Genomic DNA, 15547 nt, shown 5'->3' with positions numbered 1-15547 from the left:
TACTCCAAAGTTAGCAAATACCAGGATTAAGGAGGGGGGTGCAAACAGGGGAAGGGCAGGAGCTCTGAGAGGTGATGAAGGACAGAAAGAGGGACAAGAGCTGGAGGGAAGGAGGACAGAAGCAGAGGGAGACAGGAGACATAGTGTAGTGCAACACACCAGTATAGGACAGGAAATAAAGAATATTATATATACACAATTGAAACTGCAATAAAGTAGTCAAGAAAATACACACATTCAATGGAGAACGTTTATTGTTGGAAGCTGGACCAAAAGGTTCAGCTGTAATTTTTTTCTCTCCAGCCATGGGAGTACCTGACTTCCTTCCTTTTACTATGATTAAAAGGACAGTGGCCCAAATGTAACATCAGCAGGCCACAATATTAATAACCCCCAAATGACTAACAAATATGGAACAAATACATATTAGAAGTAGCAATACTGATTCAGATACAACTGTTCCAGACAAAAGACTCTTAAAAGATTAGGAGGATAACGTGCATACTTTGATCAAGCTAGTTACTCTCTCACAGGTCTTTGGAAAAAGCCATAAGCCTTCTGAGGAAAATACAGCTTCCTGAAAGAAAGAGGACAACCTGGGAAGAATGGAGTAACTAGTGCAGCTTTAATTCCATTTCTACAAATTCATTCACTGAATTTTTATTTTGTTTACCAGAAAAGTAGGATGATCATTCAGGTATTTCTGCATGCCACATGCCAATAGAAGATAGGTTAGTGGTTCAAAACCGCATCTGTATGTGGTTTAATTAAAGGGATTTGGTGGTCTGACCCACCTATCCCTAAATATTTTCTAGATATGTTAGTAAGGTTGTCTCTTTGCTACAGAATTGGAGAGATAACTTGAACCTCAGTGTGAAAGAACGTTCAACCAAGTTGGGCATCTTCTTCTATCCATTGTCCTTTAAAAAGGTATTAGACCTCAAAGTGAGCTTAGCAGAAAAGCAGGAAGTCAAACTGAGTAGCTCTGAAAGGAAACTAACTAGTCCTAATCACTTTCATTTTGCAGTAGACTCCATATGTGAAGATTAACTAAACTGCCTCTAAATTTGGTTGAGATTTGAGATTCCCCTGCTTGAGATTTGAGATTCCCCTGCTTGAGACTTGTAGGTCTCATGGCTGGCACCCAAATATGGAAGCATGCAATATTTGTGAATACTTTATAAAAATTGGCACTAAGAACTTGCAGAGGGAAACTGACTAGGACTCAGTACATGAAGCTCAGAGCCAGCTGCAAGCAGAAATTAGTCCTAGAGAAACTATAGCAGCTTGATGCAAAAGGAAAGTGAATAACCCTAGTCAAATACTTCTGCAAAGCTCTCCACAAAGGGTGTGGCCAAAAAAGGGATAAGCACTAACAGAAAAAGGAATGGGGGAGACACATATAAAAGGGAAATTAAAGAGAAAACAGCTGAAAGAGAAAGTAATGTTAATAGATAACAGAAATGAAAGAGAAAGAAAGATGAAAAAGGGAATGAAAAAGGGATGAAGAGAAGGATTTGCCACATCAGTGGAAAAAGAAAAGGAGTACTTGTGGCACCTTAGAGACTAACCAATTTATTTGAGCATAAGCTTTCGTGGGCTACAGCTCACTTCATCGGATGCATCCGATGAAGTGAGCTGTAGCCCACAAAAGCTTATGCTCAAATAAATTGGTTAGTCTCTAAGGTGCCACAAGTACTCCTTTTCTTTTTGCGAATACAGACTAACACGGCTGTTACTCTGAAACCTATCAGTGGAAAAGTATCACCACTTTTTCCCCACTCCTTCAGCTGCTAATTTACAATTGGGAGAAACAATCAGGGGTATTGATATGAGAGCAAAGAAAGGGAGAATTTCAAGTCAATTTTATGTTTTAGGCAATAAATATAGGAAAGTCAGAGGGTCACATATGTGATGTTGCAAATAAGCTTACAAATGTAAACAGTTGCATGTGATGTTAAAAAAATAGTTTTCTTCTGTTTTGTTGTATAAAGGAAAACTGCAGGTAATAACATACTTTCCACGTCCTTTAAGTGTGGCTCCGCTATGAAAGTAGACTAGAAAAAAGGTCATAATGTAGTTCAGTATTTGTTGTCTCTCAATAATTTCCACAACAAATGTGCTCAATTTGCACATTAAAAGATGCATTGTTGGTTTATTTTCTATCAGGCCTGCAAACTCCATTTAGGCTATGAGAGTCGAGCTGAATTTCTTCCTTCTCATGGATTATCACCAATACTATAATAAAGATGCTGCAAACCAAATTATGACTACAATTTCACCTTTTCAACCCCACTGTCTTCAAATTATGTTTTTGATAACACCATGGAACTTTACAACCTTCAGTTGGGATTGCACAGGTCTAACTGAATGAAATTTAGTCACAATTCTGTTGATGAAATACAACAAAGAATAGAATCTACCTTCCTCTCCCAGAGCTCTGTTTTGGTCTGCAGGATTCACAAAAGTTCAAAGCAATAAAATCTAAATTTTGTTGCTAAAATCAGTACATTAGTCTGAAAATACACAAGAAACAGATCTATTGAGATGCCATTTTTACAATCACTTTTCAGACTACAGACACACTTTAATCAAACATAAGAACATAGGAATTGCTACACAGAATCAGACCAGATGTCCACCTAGTCCACAATTTTATCTTTGACAGAGGCCAATACCAGAGGCTTCAAAGGAAGATGAATAAACCACAGTAGGCAGATGTGTGATAATCTGCCCCGCACAGTAGGTCTCAATCTGATCTTTAATAGGTAAAGATTGGTTTAAGACTTGACCAATGATGTTTAATATCTGTTAAGTTTTTTGTTATAATTAATTATAACTCTGGATATTCTTGATATTCATATCAATATCCAGTCCTCTTTTGAATCATGTTAAGTTCTTGGCCTCCACAACTTTATGTGGCAATGAGTTCCACAGTTTAATTACTTGTGTGAAAAAGTATTTCTTTTTATCTATTTTGAATTTCCCACATTTAATTTTATTGAACATCCATTTGTATTATGAGACAGGGAGAACAGAAGTTCTCCAACTACCTTGTTTACACCCTTAATTATTTTATATACTTTTATCAAATCTTAATTTGTCTCCTTGCTAAAATAAACAGTCCCAGTCTTTTCACTCTCTCTTCATATGAGAGCTTTTCCTTTGCCTTGTTCATTCTTGTCCCTCTTCTCTGAATCCTTGTTAGTTCTCCAATATCCATTTCTGAGATGGGATGACCAGACTGTACGCACTATTCCAGATGAAGCTGAACACTGATATACATAAATACATTGTAGTATTCTGTGTCTTATTCAGCCTCCCATTCCTTAGGCAATCTACACTTTGTTAGCTTTCTTTGACTGTAGCTGCACATTGATCAGAGGTCTCTATTGTGCTGTCTTTCTTGAGTAGGGACAGTTAATTTAGAACCCTGTAAGATGTAGGAGTAATTTAAACTTTGACTTTTCCTTAAAAATCACCTAGAAAAAAATCACATTTGTGTAATGTCATAAATATAAAGGGAAGGGTAAACCCCTTGGAAATCCCTCCTGGCCAGGGGAAAGCTCCTCTCACCTGTAAAGGGTTAAGAAGCTAAAGGTAACCTCGCTGGCACCTGACCAAAATGACCAATGAGGAGACAAGATACTTTCAAAAGCTGGGAGGAGGGAGAGAAACAAAGGGTCTGTGTGTCTGTCTATATGCTGGTTTTCTGCCGGGGATAGACCAGGAATGGAGTCTTAGAACTTTTAGTAAGTAATCTAGCTAGGTATGTGTTAGATTATGATTTCTTTAAATGGCTGAGAAAAGAATTGTGCTGAATAGAATAACTATTTCTGTCTGTGCATCTTTTTTGTAACTTAAGGTTTTGCCTAGAGGGGTTCTCTATGTTTTTGAATCTAATTACCCTGTAAGATATCTACCATCCTGATTTTACAGGGGGGGTTTCTTTATTTCTATTTACTTCTATTTTTTATTAAAAGTCTTCTTGTAAAAAAACTGAATGCTTTTTCATTGTTCTCAGATCCAAGGGTTTGGGTCTGTGGTCACCTATGCAAATTGGTGAGGCTTTTTATCCAACATTTCCCAGGAAAGGGGGGGTGCAAGTGTTGGGAGGATTGTTCATTGTTCTTAAGATCCAAGGGTCTGGGTCTGTAGTCACCTAGGCAAATTGGTGAGGCTTTTTACCAAACCTTGTCCAGGAAGTGGGGTGCAAGGTTTTGGGAAGTATTTGGGGGGAAGGACGCGTCCAAACAGCTCTTCCCCAGTAACCAGTATTAGTTTGGTGGTGGTAGCGGCCAGTCCAAGGACAACGGGTGGAATATTTTGTACCTTGGGGAAGTTTTGACCTAAGCTGGTAAAGATAAGCTTAGGAGGTTTTTCATGCAGGTCCCCACATCTGTACCCTAGAGTTCAGAGTGGGGGAGGAACCTTGACATGTAAGGAGGAAATAGCAATGACTTATTTGTGAAATTCTGAGAACTGCTATCAGTGGAAAGCCACATGAAGGTCTATACGTAAAAAAGGTAATACAAAGTAGATGAAAAGGAAAAGAGCGTTCTCTAGGAGTGGAACATATTGAATATTCAAAGCTATGAAACAGGACAGGGGTGAAATCCCTAGCTCTCCCCACCAATACATTACTAGAAGGAATTGAATGAAACACCTTAATAATCTTAAAGGCGAAGGAAAGAAATGAAGGACATTTTCAAAACCTGACGTATTTGGACTTAGGCACTTTTGAAAATTTTATCTTAAGTGACCGAGCACGTTAGGAACCTAACTCCTGTTGAAATCAAAGCAGTTAGGTGCCTAACATGCTTAGGTGCTTTTTAAAATCCCAAGAGGCTCTTTGGATGCCTAAATAGCTTTGAAAATCTGGCCTAGGTAGAGTAAATTACTATTGAAAATTGGACATTGGCAATACTGAAAATTGTACCCCTTGTTATCAATGTTTAACGGACTGAAAAATGTCTAAACAGGAGATGCAGTAATTTTAGTTTTCAGAGTAGCAGCCGTGTTAGTCTGTATTCGCAAAAAGAAAAGGTACTTGTGGCACCTTAGAGGCTAACAAATTTATTTGAGCAGTTCACTTCATTAGTATACAAGATTCTATTCCAGATTCTGCTGGTTGATATAACTTATTTGGACTTTCAAAAAAACATTGATAAAGTCCTCCAGAAGAGGCTGTTAAGGAAACTAAGCATTTCTGTGTTAGTTTTGTCAAGATTTAGAAAAAAGCTAAGAGAGAGAAAACTAAGAAGAGGAATAAATGGTCAATTTTCAACATGGTAAAGTTTAGCACTGGGATTCCTCAAGGTCCTGTAATAGAACTTTGGTAGTGCTTTTTACTTTGCTAATGATCTAAAAAAAGAGGTAGACAGTGATGTGGCAAAATCTGCAGATGACATGAAATTATTTCAGTTAGTTAAGATTAGAGAAGACTGAAGGACTTCAAGAGGACCTAACAAAGCTGGGAGACTAGGCAGGGTGATAGCAGATTAAATTCAATGTCCACAAATGTAAGGCAAGAATGAGTGTTTACCATGTTGTAAATTAACTTTAACTACTCAGGAAAAAGAGCTGAGTGTCACTGTGCACACCTAAGTGAAAACCTCTGCTCAACGTGCAACTGTGGTTAAGAAAGCAAACAAAGTCTTAGGATATGTAAAAAATGGGATAAGAAATAATATTGAATATAACATCATAATATAAATTGATGGGATGGGACACTCTCTTCTGAAATACTATGTTCAGTTATGGTCACATCTCAGAAAAAGGAAGAAATATAAAAGGGGTTCAGAAATCTGCAACAAAAATTATTAGAGACATGAAAAGATTTCTGTGTCAATAGTGAATGAAACTATTGAGACAATTTCACTTAGAGAGATTAATATGAGGGAACATGATATAGATATAAAAAATAACAATGGTATAAAAAAATAAACTGACTTATCTCATAATAAAAGAACAAGAGGATACCTAATGAAATTAAAAGGCAAAAATTTAAAACTAATAAAAGGAAATACTTTTGTCTGTGTGACTAATCTGTAGAACTGCTTGACACAAGATATCATTGAGGCCAAGAGCTTAGCAGGATCCAAAAAAGGACTAGATACTTATCTAGCCAAATGAGAAGATTCACATTTATATTAGTTAGGATATATTTTTAAAATAGGTATAAACTCTCATGCTTTAGGGCATAAGCCAACCACTAAATGATAGGATTTAGGAAGAAATTTGCCTTTAAGAAAGGTTGTTCCATAACTGTCCACTGTGGTGCTTTTGTCACTTTTCTCTGAAGCATCGGATACTGGCTACTGTAAAAGACAGCATAATGAATTAGCTGGCCCAATGTCATGATTGTCATGAATGGCAATTTGTATGTTCCTGAGATCCTTGGAAAAGGGGCTTAAGAGCCCTTTGCCTCAGTTTCCAAATCTGTAAAATGAGGATAACAATAGTTACTTCACAAAAAGGGTGTGAGGCTCAATTTGTGCTTTCAGATGTGAGGAAGAAAAGCAATATGCTGCAAGGGCAAAGTAAAGTATAAATGAGGCACTACATAACACTGGCTTTCAGAGCAAATCAACATTTTACACATATTCCACTTTTCATAACAAAGGGACCAAAATCACTTCCCTACCTATATTCAGCTCTGCTAAAAATGCAGCCACTTCTAAGGTGGAAATGGGTAGCAGATGCACAATATGCAACACAGTGCTGTGGGATAAGGGAAATTTTGGCCAAAGGCATCAGGGAAATTTATGAGAAGTGCCATAGGATGTTTAGTATCTGCAAAGAGTGATATTACCCTGGTTTTATCCTCAACAAGGTTAATGCCCTTACTCTCCATAAAGTGTCTCGGAGGCTTTTATTTTCACACACAGTGGAAAGGGCAGCAGTCCTATCTCATAACACTTGAAAGACCCCTACACCTAGAAACAAAAACTGCATGGGATCTTTAATGTCCATGAGGAAAGACAGGACCTCAGTTTCATCCACAGATCTCTGTTCATTCAATAAGCATAACGGTGGAATCATTAGCATCCATGCAGAGTGAACAGAATCCAGTTGTTTAGGATCTTGTCCAAAAGACCTTCACACCAAGTAACCGGTGTTACATCAGTATAAAGTGTTCAGTATACTGTAACTCAGCAAACTCAAGGCACTTTGGTCTTAATGGCATTGGGAAAGGGGTCAACTGCTGAACAACCCCAAGTCTCCAGCATGTGATATGGTTTTAAATCCCAGTCCCATGTCTCCATTAAAAATATAATTTATTAAGAAACCAACAAATGTTGGATCAAGTAGATCATTGTCCCCTGTGTGAAGGGGATGCTCCCCCTACCTTCTGTAGAAAGCACACTATTCCACCACCACCTTGTCCCCTGGTTGAAGGAAATACTCTCTCTCATTTGCTTTCTGAGTGAGGTTCTCCGCACCACCGCCTCCATAAAGGAGAAACCTCCTCCCATACATATGCACATCGATGCTGCGTGAAGGGGACTCTCCTCACTACCACCTTGTCACCTGTGAAAGGAAGATGCTCCATCTACCCTCATCACCTATGGGAAGGGGACTTTTAGTCCCCCCTCGAGAGAAGGGTCACCCCTTTGCATGGGCAATGGGGGAGGAATCTCCCCCACCCCGCACTCTCCTATGTGAAGGGGTCTCCCCCCCACATTCCCTGCGTGAAGGTGCTTTTCCCTCCATCCCCATGTGGGAAGGAGCCTCTCCCCCAAACCCTCTGTGTTAAGGGGTCTCCCCCTGCATTTCCTGTGTGACGGGGCCTTTCCCCAAAACCCCTGTATGAAGTGGCCTCCCCCCTGTATGCCCTGGGTGAAGAGGCCTTTCCCCAGAACCCCCTGTGTGAAGGGGCCCACCCCCTGCATTGCCTGTGCAAAGGTGCTTCCCCCTCTGAACGGGGCCTCTCCCATTCCCTGGGCAAAGGGCCCCCCATCCCGAAGTCAAGAGGGGTCCTTCCCGCACCCCGAGAGAGGGGCACCCTCCCCTGACCCCTACCTGAAGAGACGTCTCCCCTCTTCCCCCCCCCCACGCAAAGGCCCCGCTCCCTTAACCCCATGTAAGGAGTCTCTGCCTCTCTCCTTCCCCCCCGAGACTGCGGCTGGCACTGACCCGGCTCCGCCGTCTTGCTCCGCTCCGCCATGTTTGTTGTCGTCCCCCGGCCGCTCCACACTGAGTGAGACGCTGCTCGGGCGTCACCATAGCAACACACGTCACAGCCAGGGGAGTCCCTCACTCCTCCCCCCTCCCTGGCCACGGGGTCAGCAACGTCCCGGCGGCTGGGTCTGAGCAGGAGGCAAGGGCGGGAGCTCGCGCGCACGCTGGGCCCGCGGGTGAGGGGCCGGCGGCTAACGGCAGGGGCGCTGGGCCGGTGTTGGCAGCCCCCGGCCAGGCTCAGCCGCTGAGTCTCACTAGGTCACAGAGATGCAGCCTCGCGGGCTCTCATTGCACACGTGTGTGTGTGTGTGTGTGTGTGTGTGCGCGCGCGCGCGCCCCGCACAGATGGGTCTGACAATTACAGTGCTACAGCCCCAGAAGAGCGGGGGGGGGGCGGGTTATTTAGTGTGTTTGCATTTGCCTCCCATGCGCCCCCAGCAGGTGAGTCTGGCAATTACAATGCTGCAGCCCCAGGGCGGGGAGAGCATCTGGTGGGTGTTTGCCCAGGCACCCACCTGTACCCCGGTGCAGCAGGTGAAAAACTGGCCATGCAGCAATTGCGGTGATGCGGCTCTAGGGCAGGAGGGGTTCATGTTTGTGTGCAGGTGCTCCCTCCCACCTTCCCTATGCCCCTGTCTGAGCATAAGTTAATTACAATGATACAGCCTATTGGGGAAGAGGCCAGGGCTCATTATATGTGTCCGCCCCCCACCCTTCCTTCTCCCAACACATAATTACAATTATGCAGCCCCAGGGAAGGCAGGATTTAGTAGCTGTGTTTCCCCCACACACACCAGCAGGTGAGTCTATGTGGCAATTACAGGGAGGCAGCCTCAGGGGAGGAGGGGCTGATTATATATATATGTGTGTGTGTGTGTTCCTCCTTGCCACTCACCATGTGATTTTGACTGTGTAGCAATTACAGTGGTGCAGCCCTAAGGAAAGGGGGGTGGGGTTCGCGCGCGCGTGGCCCCTCACCTTCCAGATCTCTACCCTGACCTAAGAGAGCCTGACTCCTGTAGCATTCCATAGTGAGGCACTTTCTGAGCAGAGGGGAGGTGCTTGTTTCATGTGTGTGCCCTGAATGTGCCCCAAACCCAGCAGGTACGTCTGATCATCTGGTAGTCACAGTGATGTCCTTTCAAGGCAGGAGGGCTTGTGTGTGCATGTGCCCTCTCAACCCCAGCAGCTGAAACTTAATCTGTGACAAATTACAATGATGAAGCCCTCACTGAGGAGGTGCTTGTTATGTCTGTGTTCCCCATAAGGTACAGCAAGTGCAGACTGACAATGTGTGTCTCAAGCAAGCAAGTAAGCCTGAGAAGGGAGGCTTATTTGTGGATTCCCCACACACACACACACACACACACAAATACCCCTCAAGACCTTACAGGTGAGACTGACCATATGGCAGTTAACATATTGCAAGCACAGGAGGTAGAACTTGTGAGAGTGTGGCTGTCCCTGCCTCCTTAGATTTAGTAAGCGAGCCTTAAAATGCTGCAAGCCTGAAACTGTAGGTAGGCTAAAGGATGTCTTCCTGCAAGTGCTTTTATGAACATTGTTTTGACTTCTTCTCACTAACTCCTCTTATGGATTCCTTCCAATCTGGTGTGTGTTCTCTATGGTCCAATGAAACCATCCTCACCAATGATCACTTGATTTTTAATACTGTCAGCCATTCCCTCCTCCATCATGCTATCCTTCCCCTTGGGTTTTGTGACCCTGCCCTCTCTTGGTTCTCTTTATATTGCTCCAATTACTGTTTCAGCATGTGTTTTGGTGGTTCCTCCTCCAGCACCCTCCTTTTCTCTCTGTGACTCTTAGGTTTCTCTGTCTATTGTCCCATCCTCTTCTTCCTGAACACCTCACCCTTAGATGACTTCCTTCTTCCACAAATTCAGCTACATCCCTATGCCAATGATTCTCATGTCTAATTTTCTGCACCAGTCTTGGCTTCCTCTACCCAATCTACATGTCAAATTGTATCTGACATACTTTCCTGTATGACCCACCAGCAACTCAAGTTGAACATGGACAAACACATTTTTTTTCCCTAAAATTTCTCCATTCTCCTAGCCCCTCCAATTTGCAACCTTGAGGTCCTCTCTGATTTCCTCTCTTTTTCTCCTTATTCATCCAGGTTGTTACCAGGTCTTCTCATGTTTTGCTGTATGACACTCCAAAAATCTGACCCTTTCTGTCTCAACAGTTAAAACACTTATCCACACCCTGATCATCTCCTGCTTGGGCTACTGCAACGTCGTTCTGTCTGGGCTCCCTGATATGCACAAATAGTCCTCCTCTGTTTGTCCTAAAGCTGCACAAAGATTATCTTCCTCACTTGTGGCTCTGATCACATCACTCATCTCTTCATTTGTTCTCTCTTTACTTCAAGTTCAAGATCCCTGGGTCCTACATATGCCTATCACAATGTGGTACCATATCCAGTGCACTAAATGCCCCAATATCTACTATGTGGGTGAGACAAGACAATCATTATGCTCTCAAATGAACTCACACCGAAAATAATTTAAAAAAAAAACCCAACACATCAACTGTGAGCAAACAGTTTTCACAAAACTGTTGCTCCATATCTGACCTCTCAGTCCTTTGTCCTCAAAGGAAACTTGTATAACAACTTCAAAAGACAAGCTTAAACTCATAACTTTGCTTGACACTAAAAACCATGGTCTTAATCTGTAACCCACTAATTCTCCCCCCCCCCCTTTTTTTGTCCTGTGACTACAGTGGTGTCACTTCATCTTGAATGGTTTCTGAACATGTGTTAACTACTTATGTTAAACAATCTGTTTCACTTTGTATTTAACTGTGACACAGAGGCCAGGTTTACACTAGCACTTATGTCGGCAAAACCTTTGTTGCTCAGGCGTGTGGGGAAAAAAACCATCCCCCTGAGCGACATAAGTTTTGCTGACATAAGCACTCGTGCACAGCGCTATGTCGGTGGGAAATGCTCTCTCGCCGACATAGCTATCGCCACTCGTGGAGCTGGTTTTATTATGTAGACAGGAGAGCTGTCTCCCATTGACATAATGCGGCTACACGAGCTCTGTTACAGTGGCACAGCTGTATCAGAACAGCTGTGCTGCTGTAAGCTTGTAAGTGTAGACATGGCCTCTGAGTACCTTACCTTTCCCATATCTGAAGAAGCTCTCTCTAACTCAAAAGCTTCTCTCTTTCACCAATAGAAATTGGTCCAATAAAAGATTCCCTCACCCACTTTGTCTCGCTGTATTTTAAAGAAAAGGAGGACTTGTGGCACCTTAGAGACTAACCAATTTATTAGAGCATAAGCTTTCGTGAGCTACAGCTCACTTCCTCAGATGCATATCGTGGAAACTGCAGCAGGCTTTATATATACACAGAGAATATGAAACAATACCTATTCCCACCCCACTGTCCTGCTGGTAATAGCTTATCTAAAGTGATTTCCAGCACAAATCCAGTGTGAGAACCTGGATTTATGCAGGAAATAGCCCAGCTTGATTGTCATGCACATTGTGTAAAGAGTTGTCACTTTGGATGGGCTATCACCAGCAGGAGAGTGAATTTGTGTGGGGGGGTGGAGGGTGAGAAAACCTGGATTTGTGCTGGAAATCACTTTAGATAAGCTATTACCAGCAGGACAGTGGGGTGGGAATAGGTATTGTTTCATATTCTCTGTGTATATATAAAGCCTGCTGCAGTTTCCACGATATGCATCTGAGGAAGTGAGCTGTAGCTCACGAAAGCTTATGCTCTAATAAATTGGTTAGTCTCTAAGGTGCCACAAGTCCTCCTTTTCTTTTTGCGAATACAGACTAACACGGCTGCTACTCTGAAACCTGTATTTTAAAGGTCATTTGGAAAGGACAAATATGGGCTCATTACATTTTTCGTGCTCCTTTGCAATGTACTAAAAAGACCTGAAGAGTATGTTTCAAAAGTTGTTTGCCATAGATTCTGAGGCCAGACAGGACTACTGATCATCTAGTCTGACCTACTGCATAAAGCACACCATAGGATTTCCCTGAACTAATGCCTGTTAGAATTAGTGCATGTCTTTTAGAAAAATATCAGTCTTGATTTAAAAATATCTAGTGAGGGAGAATCCACCACAGCCCTTGGTAAATTGTTCCAATGGTTAATTACCCTCAATGTTAAAAATTTACATATTATTTCCAGTCTGAGTTTGTCAAGCTTCAACTTCCAGCCGCTGGATTTTTTATACCTTTGTCTGTTAGATTAAAGAGCCCATCATCAAATTTTTGTTCCCCATGTAGGGGTTTATAGACTTCGTTAAACTAAACAGATTAAGCTTCTTGAGTCTGTCACTAGAAAGCATGTTTTCCAGTCCTTGAATCATTCTCCCCTTGACCCTCTCCAATTTATCAATATCGTTTCTGAAATGTTGACATCAGAACTGGACACAATATTCTAGTAGCAATTTCCCCATGCCAAACACAGAGGTAAAATAATCTATTTCTACTTGAGATTCCCCTGTTTAAAAAAACATCCAGGGATTGCATTAGCCCTTGTGGCCACAGCACTGCACTGGGAGTTTATGTTCAGGTGACAGGTTTCAGAGTGGTAGCCATGTTAGTCTATATCAGCAAAAACAACGAGGAGTCCTTGTGGCACCTTAGAGACTAACAAATTTATTTTGGCATAAGCTTTCGTGGGCTAGAACCCACTTCATCAGATGCATGGAGTGGAAAATACAGTAGCAGGTATAAATACACAGCACATGAAAAGATGGGAGTTGCCTTACCACGTGGGAGGTAAGTCTAACGAGACAATTCAATTAACAGTAGGATACCAAGGGAGGAAAAATAACTTTTGTAGTGATAATGAGAGTGGCCCATTTCAAACAGTTGACAAGAAGGTGTGAGTAACAGTAAGGGGAAATTAGTATGGGGAAAATTAGGTTTTCAGGTGATTATCCACCAAGACCCTCAAATCCTTTTCAGGGTCACTGCCTCCTAGGAGAGAGTCCACCATCCTGTAAGTACGGCCTGCATTCTTTAGTCCTAGTTATATAACTTTACACTTGGCCCCTGTAAAAGTACATTATTTGCTTGCTCCCAGTTTACCAAGTCATCCAGATCACTGTGTATTGGTGATTTTATCTCCTCATTATTTACCATTGCTTCAAACTTCATGTCATCTGAAAACTTTATCAATGATTATTTTATAATTATTTTATGTAGGTCATTGACTGCAAAAAAAAAAAAAATTAAAATAGGATAGTTCCGAAAACAAATCCCACTAGAAAGATACCTACTTGATTCTCTATTTGCAATTACATTCTGAGACCTGTTAGCCAGTTTTTAATTCGTTTAATGTGTGCCTTTTGATTTTGAATTGTTCTAGTTTCTTAATCAAGCTGTTGTGAGGTAACAAGTTAAATGACTTACAGAAGTCTAAGTATATTACACCAATACTATTACCTTTATCAAATAAACTTTAAATTTCATCAAAACATGTATCAACTTACTTTGACAGGATCCTAGTCACGTCAGCCCAGGTTGATTAGCATAAATTATATTCCTCTCTTTTAATTCTTTATTAAATCAGTCCTATATAAGCCATTCCATTATTTTGCTGGGATCAGTGTTAGGCTGATAGGCAAATAATTGACTGGGTCATCCTGTTTACCCTCTCTAACTACTTGCACAATATTACCTTCTTTGCAGTTTTCTGGAACTTTCCCCAGTGTTCAAGAATTCTTGAAAGTCAGCATTAACTATCCAGTGAGCTCTTGGCCAGCTCTTGTAAAACTCTTGGCTGCGAGTTATCCAGACTTGCTGATTTTAAAATGTCTAACATTAGTAGCCGCTGTTTAACATCCTTCTGAAGTGCTATTGGAATGTAAAGTGTTTCATTATCATCATCATCATCAGACATCATCATATGTTTTCCCCCCAAATACATAACCAATATTTACTGAACACTACTTTTTCTACATAATTGACAATTCCACCATTTCTATCTAGTAGTGAATCAGCACCAGTCTTGGGATTCTTTTTGTTCCTAATTTATTTTAAAAACACCTCCTTCTTATTGTCCTTAACTCTGTTGGCCATAGATGTCTCCTTATGTCCTCTTCCTTCCCTTATTGATTATCTGCAATTCCTAGCTTCTGATTTATATTCATTACTACAAACTTGTTGTTGTTTCCATTTGTTTTGGGGGGTTTTGTTTGTTTGTTTTTGTTATAGCTACACTTATTTCCACTTTAAGCCGGGCTAATTTTTTAAACCAGTATGGCCTTTTTTCTCAAGTGTGGTTTTTTGGGGCATCTAGGAAAATGTTTATACAAATTTACAATTATCATTCACATTTTTCTGTTTAAATTTTTTTCTGCCAACTGATTTGGCTCATAATTGTTTTCAATTTTGGGAAAATGGCACTTTTAAAGCACTAAGTAGATATATTACTAGTCAGACTTTATTGTGTTTGCACATAACAAACATGATCAAATCATGATCACTTATTCTATTATTCTATAATAAGCTACCACTAACTTGTAGGTCTGTGATCAATGCCTCTTTATCTGTCAAGACCAGGTCTAATATAGAATTCCCCGCGTTGGATGCAACACTTTTTGAGGTAGAAAATTGTCATCTATAATATTTAGAAATTCCAAGGATGTTTTAGTACTGGTAGCAGGAGACCCTCCTTGTATTTTAAACATTACATTTTCCATTTTTGTCCATCTCACAAAGCTATGTGGTGACAGACAAAAAAGAAAAAACGTCAGAAGATTGAAGAGACTGAAAAGCTGAGAGGAAAAGGGATTTTTGATCAGGCTGCTTAAAATGCTTTGGGTTTTGTTTTTATTAATACCTGTGTAACTCAAATGACTAAGAACATTTCTGAGAGAGGGTATTTTGTGTTACAGATTCAATCACTACCCATTCACTTACGGTGTGACTACCCATGATACACATGATATTGAGGATCTCCAGAGTTTTTCCAGCATAATCAAGAAAGATCAAATTTGACATTCCTGAGGTTAAAAAAGAGACTTTTTAATACATCACAAAAGAGGCAAAAACTCAATTTTTAAAAAATCATTTGCAGCTGACCTTTAAGGTTGGATTTGTACGAGTAGCAGCTTAATGGACTAGTTTTGCGGACCCTGGATAGGGTGTGATGAGGAAAAAGTCATAAAGACGCTTCAAAGACAAGCAGATGAATGGGACATCAAGGATGGAGCAAAGCGGGTGGCATGCAAGATGATAAGAGACTAGGTTAGTAGGCAGGCATAAAGTTATGTACTTGAAGGTGACGACAAGCAATGTGAACTTGATGCCGAAAAGAAGGGGGAGCCAGTGGAAAAATTCAAAGAGAGGTG

At 41.2% G+C, this 15547-nt stretch overlaps 1 protein-coding gene across 1 annotated transcript in view; it reads right to left on the bottom strand.

The window, feature by feature from the left end:
- Positions 1-8393, bottom strand: part of AGBL4 (AGBL carboxypeptidase 4) — a 1393122-nt gene extending 1384729 nt beyond the window's left edge. Inside the window, exon 1 of the mRNA XM_073357770.1 lies at positions 8140-8393. Coding sequence (XP_073213871.1) covers positions 8140-8170 — 31 coding nt within the window. The 5' untranslated portion in view covers positions 8171-8393. The remainder of the gene's footprint in view (positions 1-8139) is intronic.
- Positions 8394-15547: the final 7154 nt, after the last annotated feature.

This window comes from Lepidochelys kempii, chromosome 8 (genome assembly GCF_965140285.1).
Source record: "Lepidochelys kempii isolate rLepKem1 chromosome 8, rLepKem1.hap1, whole genome shotgun sequence".
Taxonomy (NCBI): Eukaryota; Metazoa; Chordata; order Testudines; family Cheloniidae; genus Lepidochelys; species Lepidochelys kempii.
Note: the sequence above shows the minus strand (reverse complement) of the source record. Positions and strands in the feature narration are given on the sequence as shown.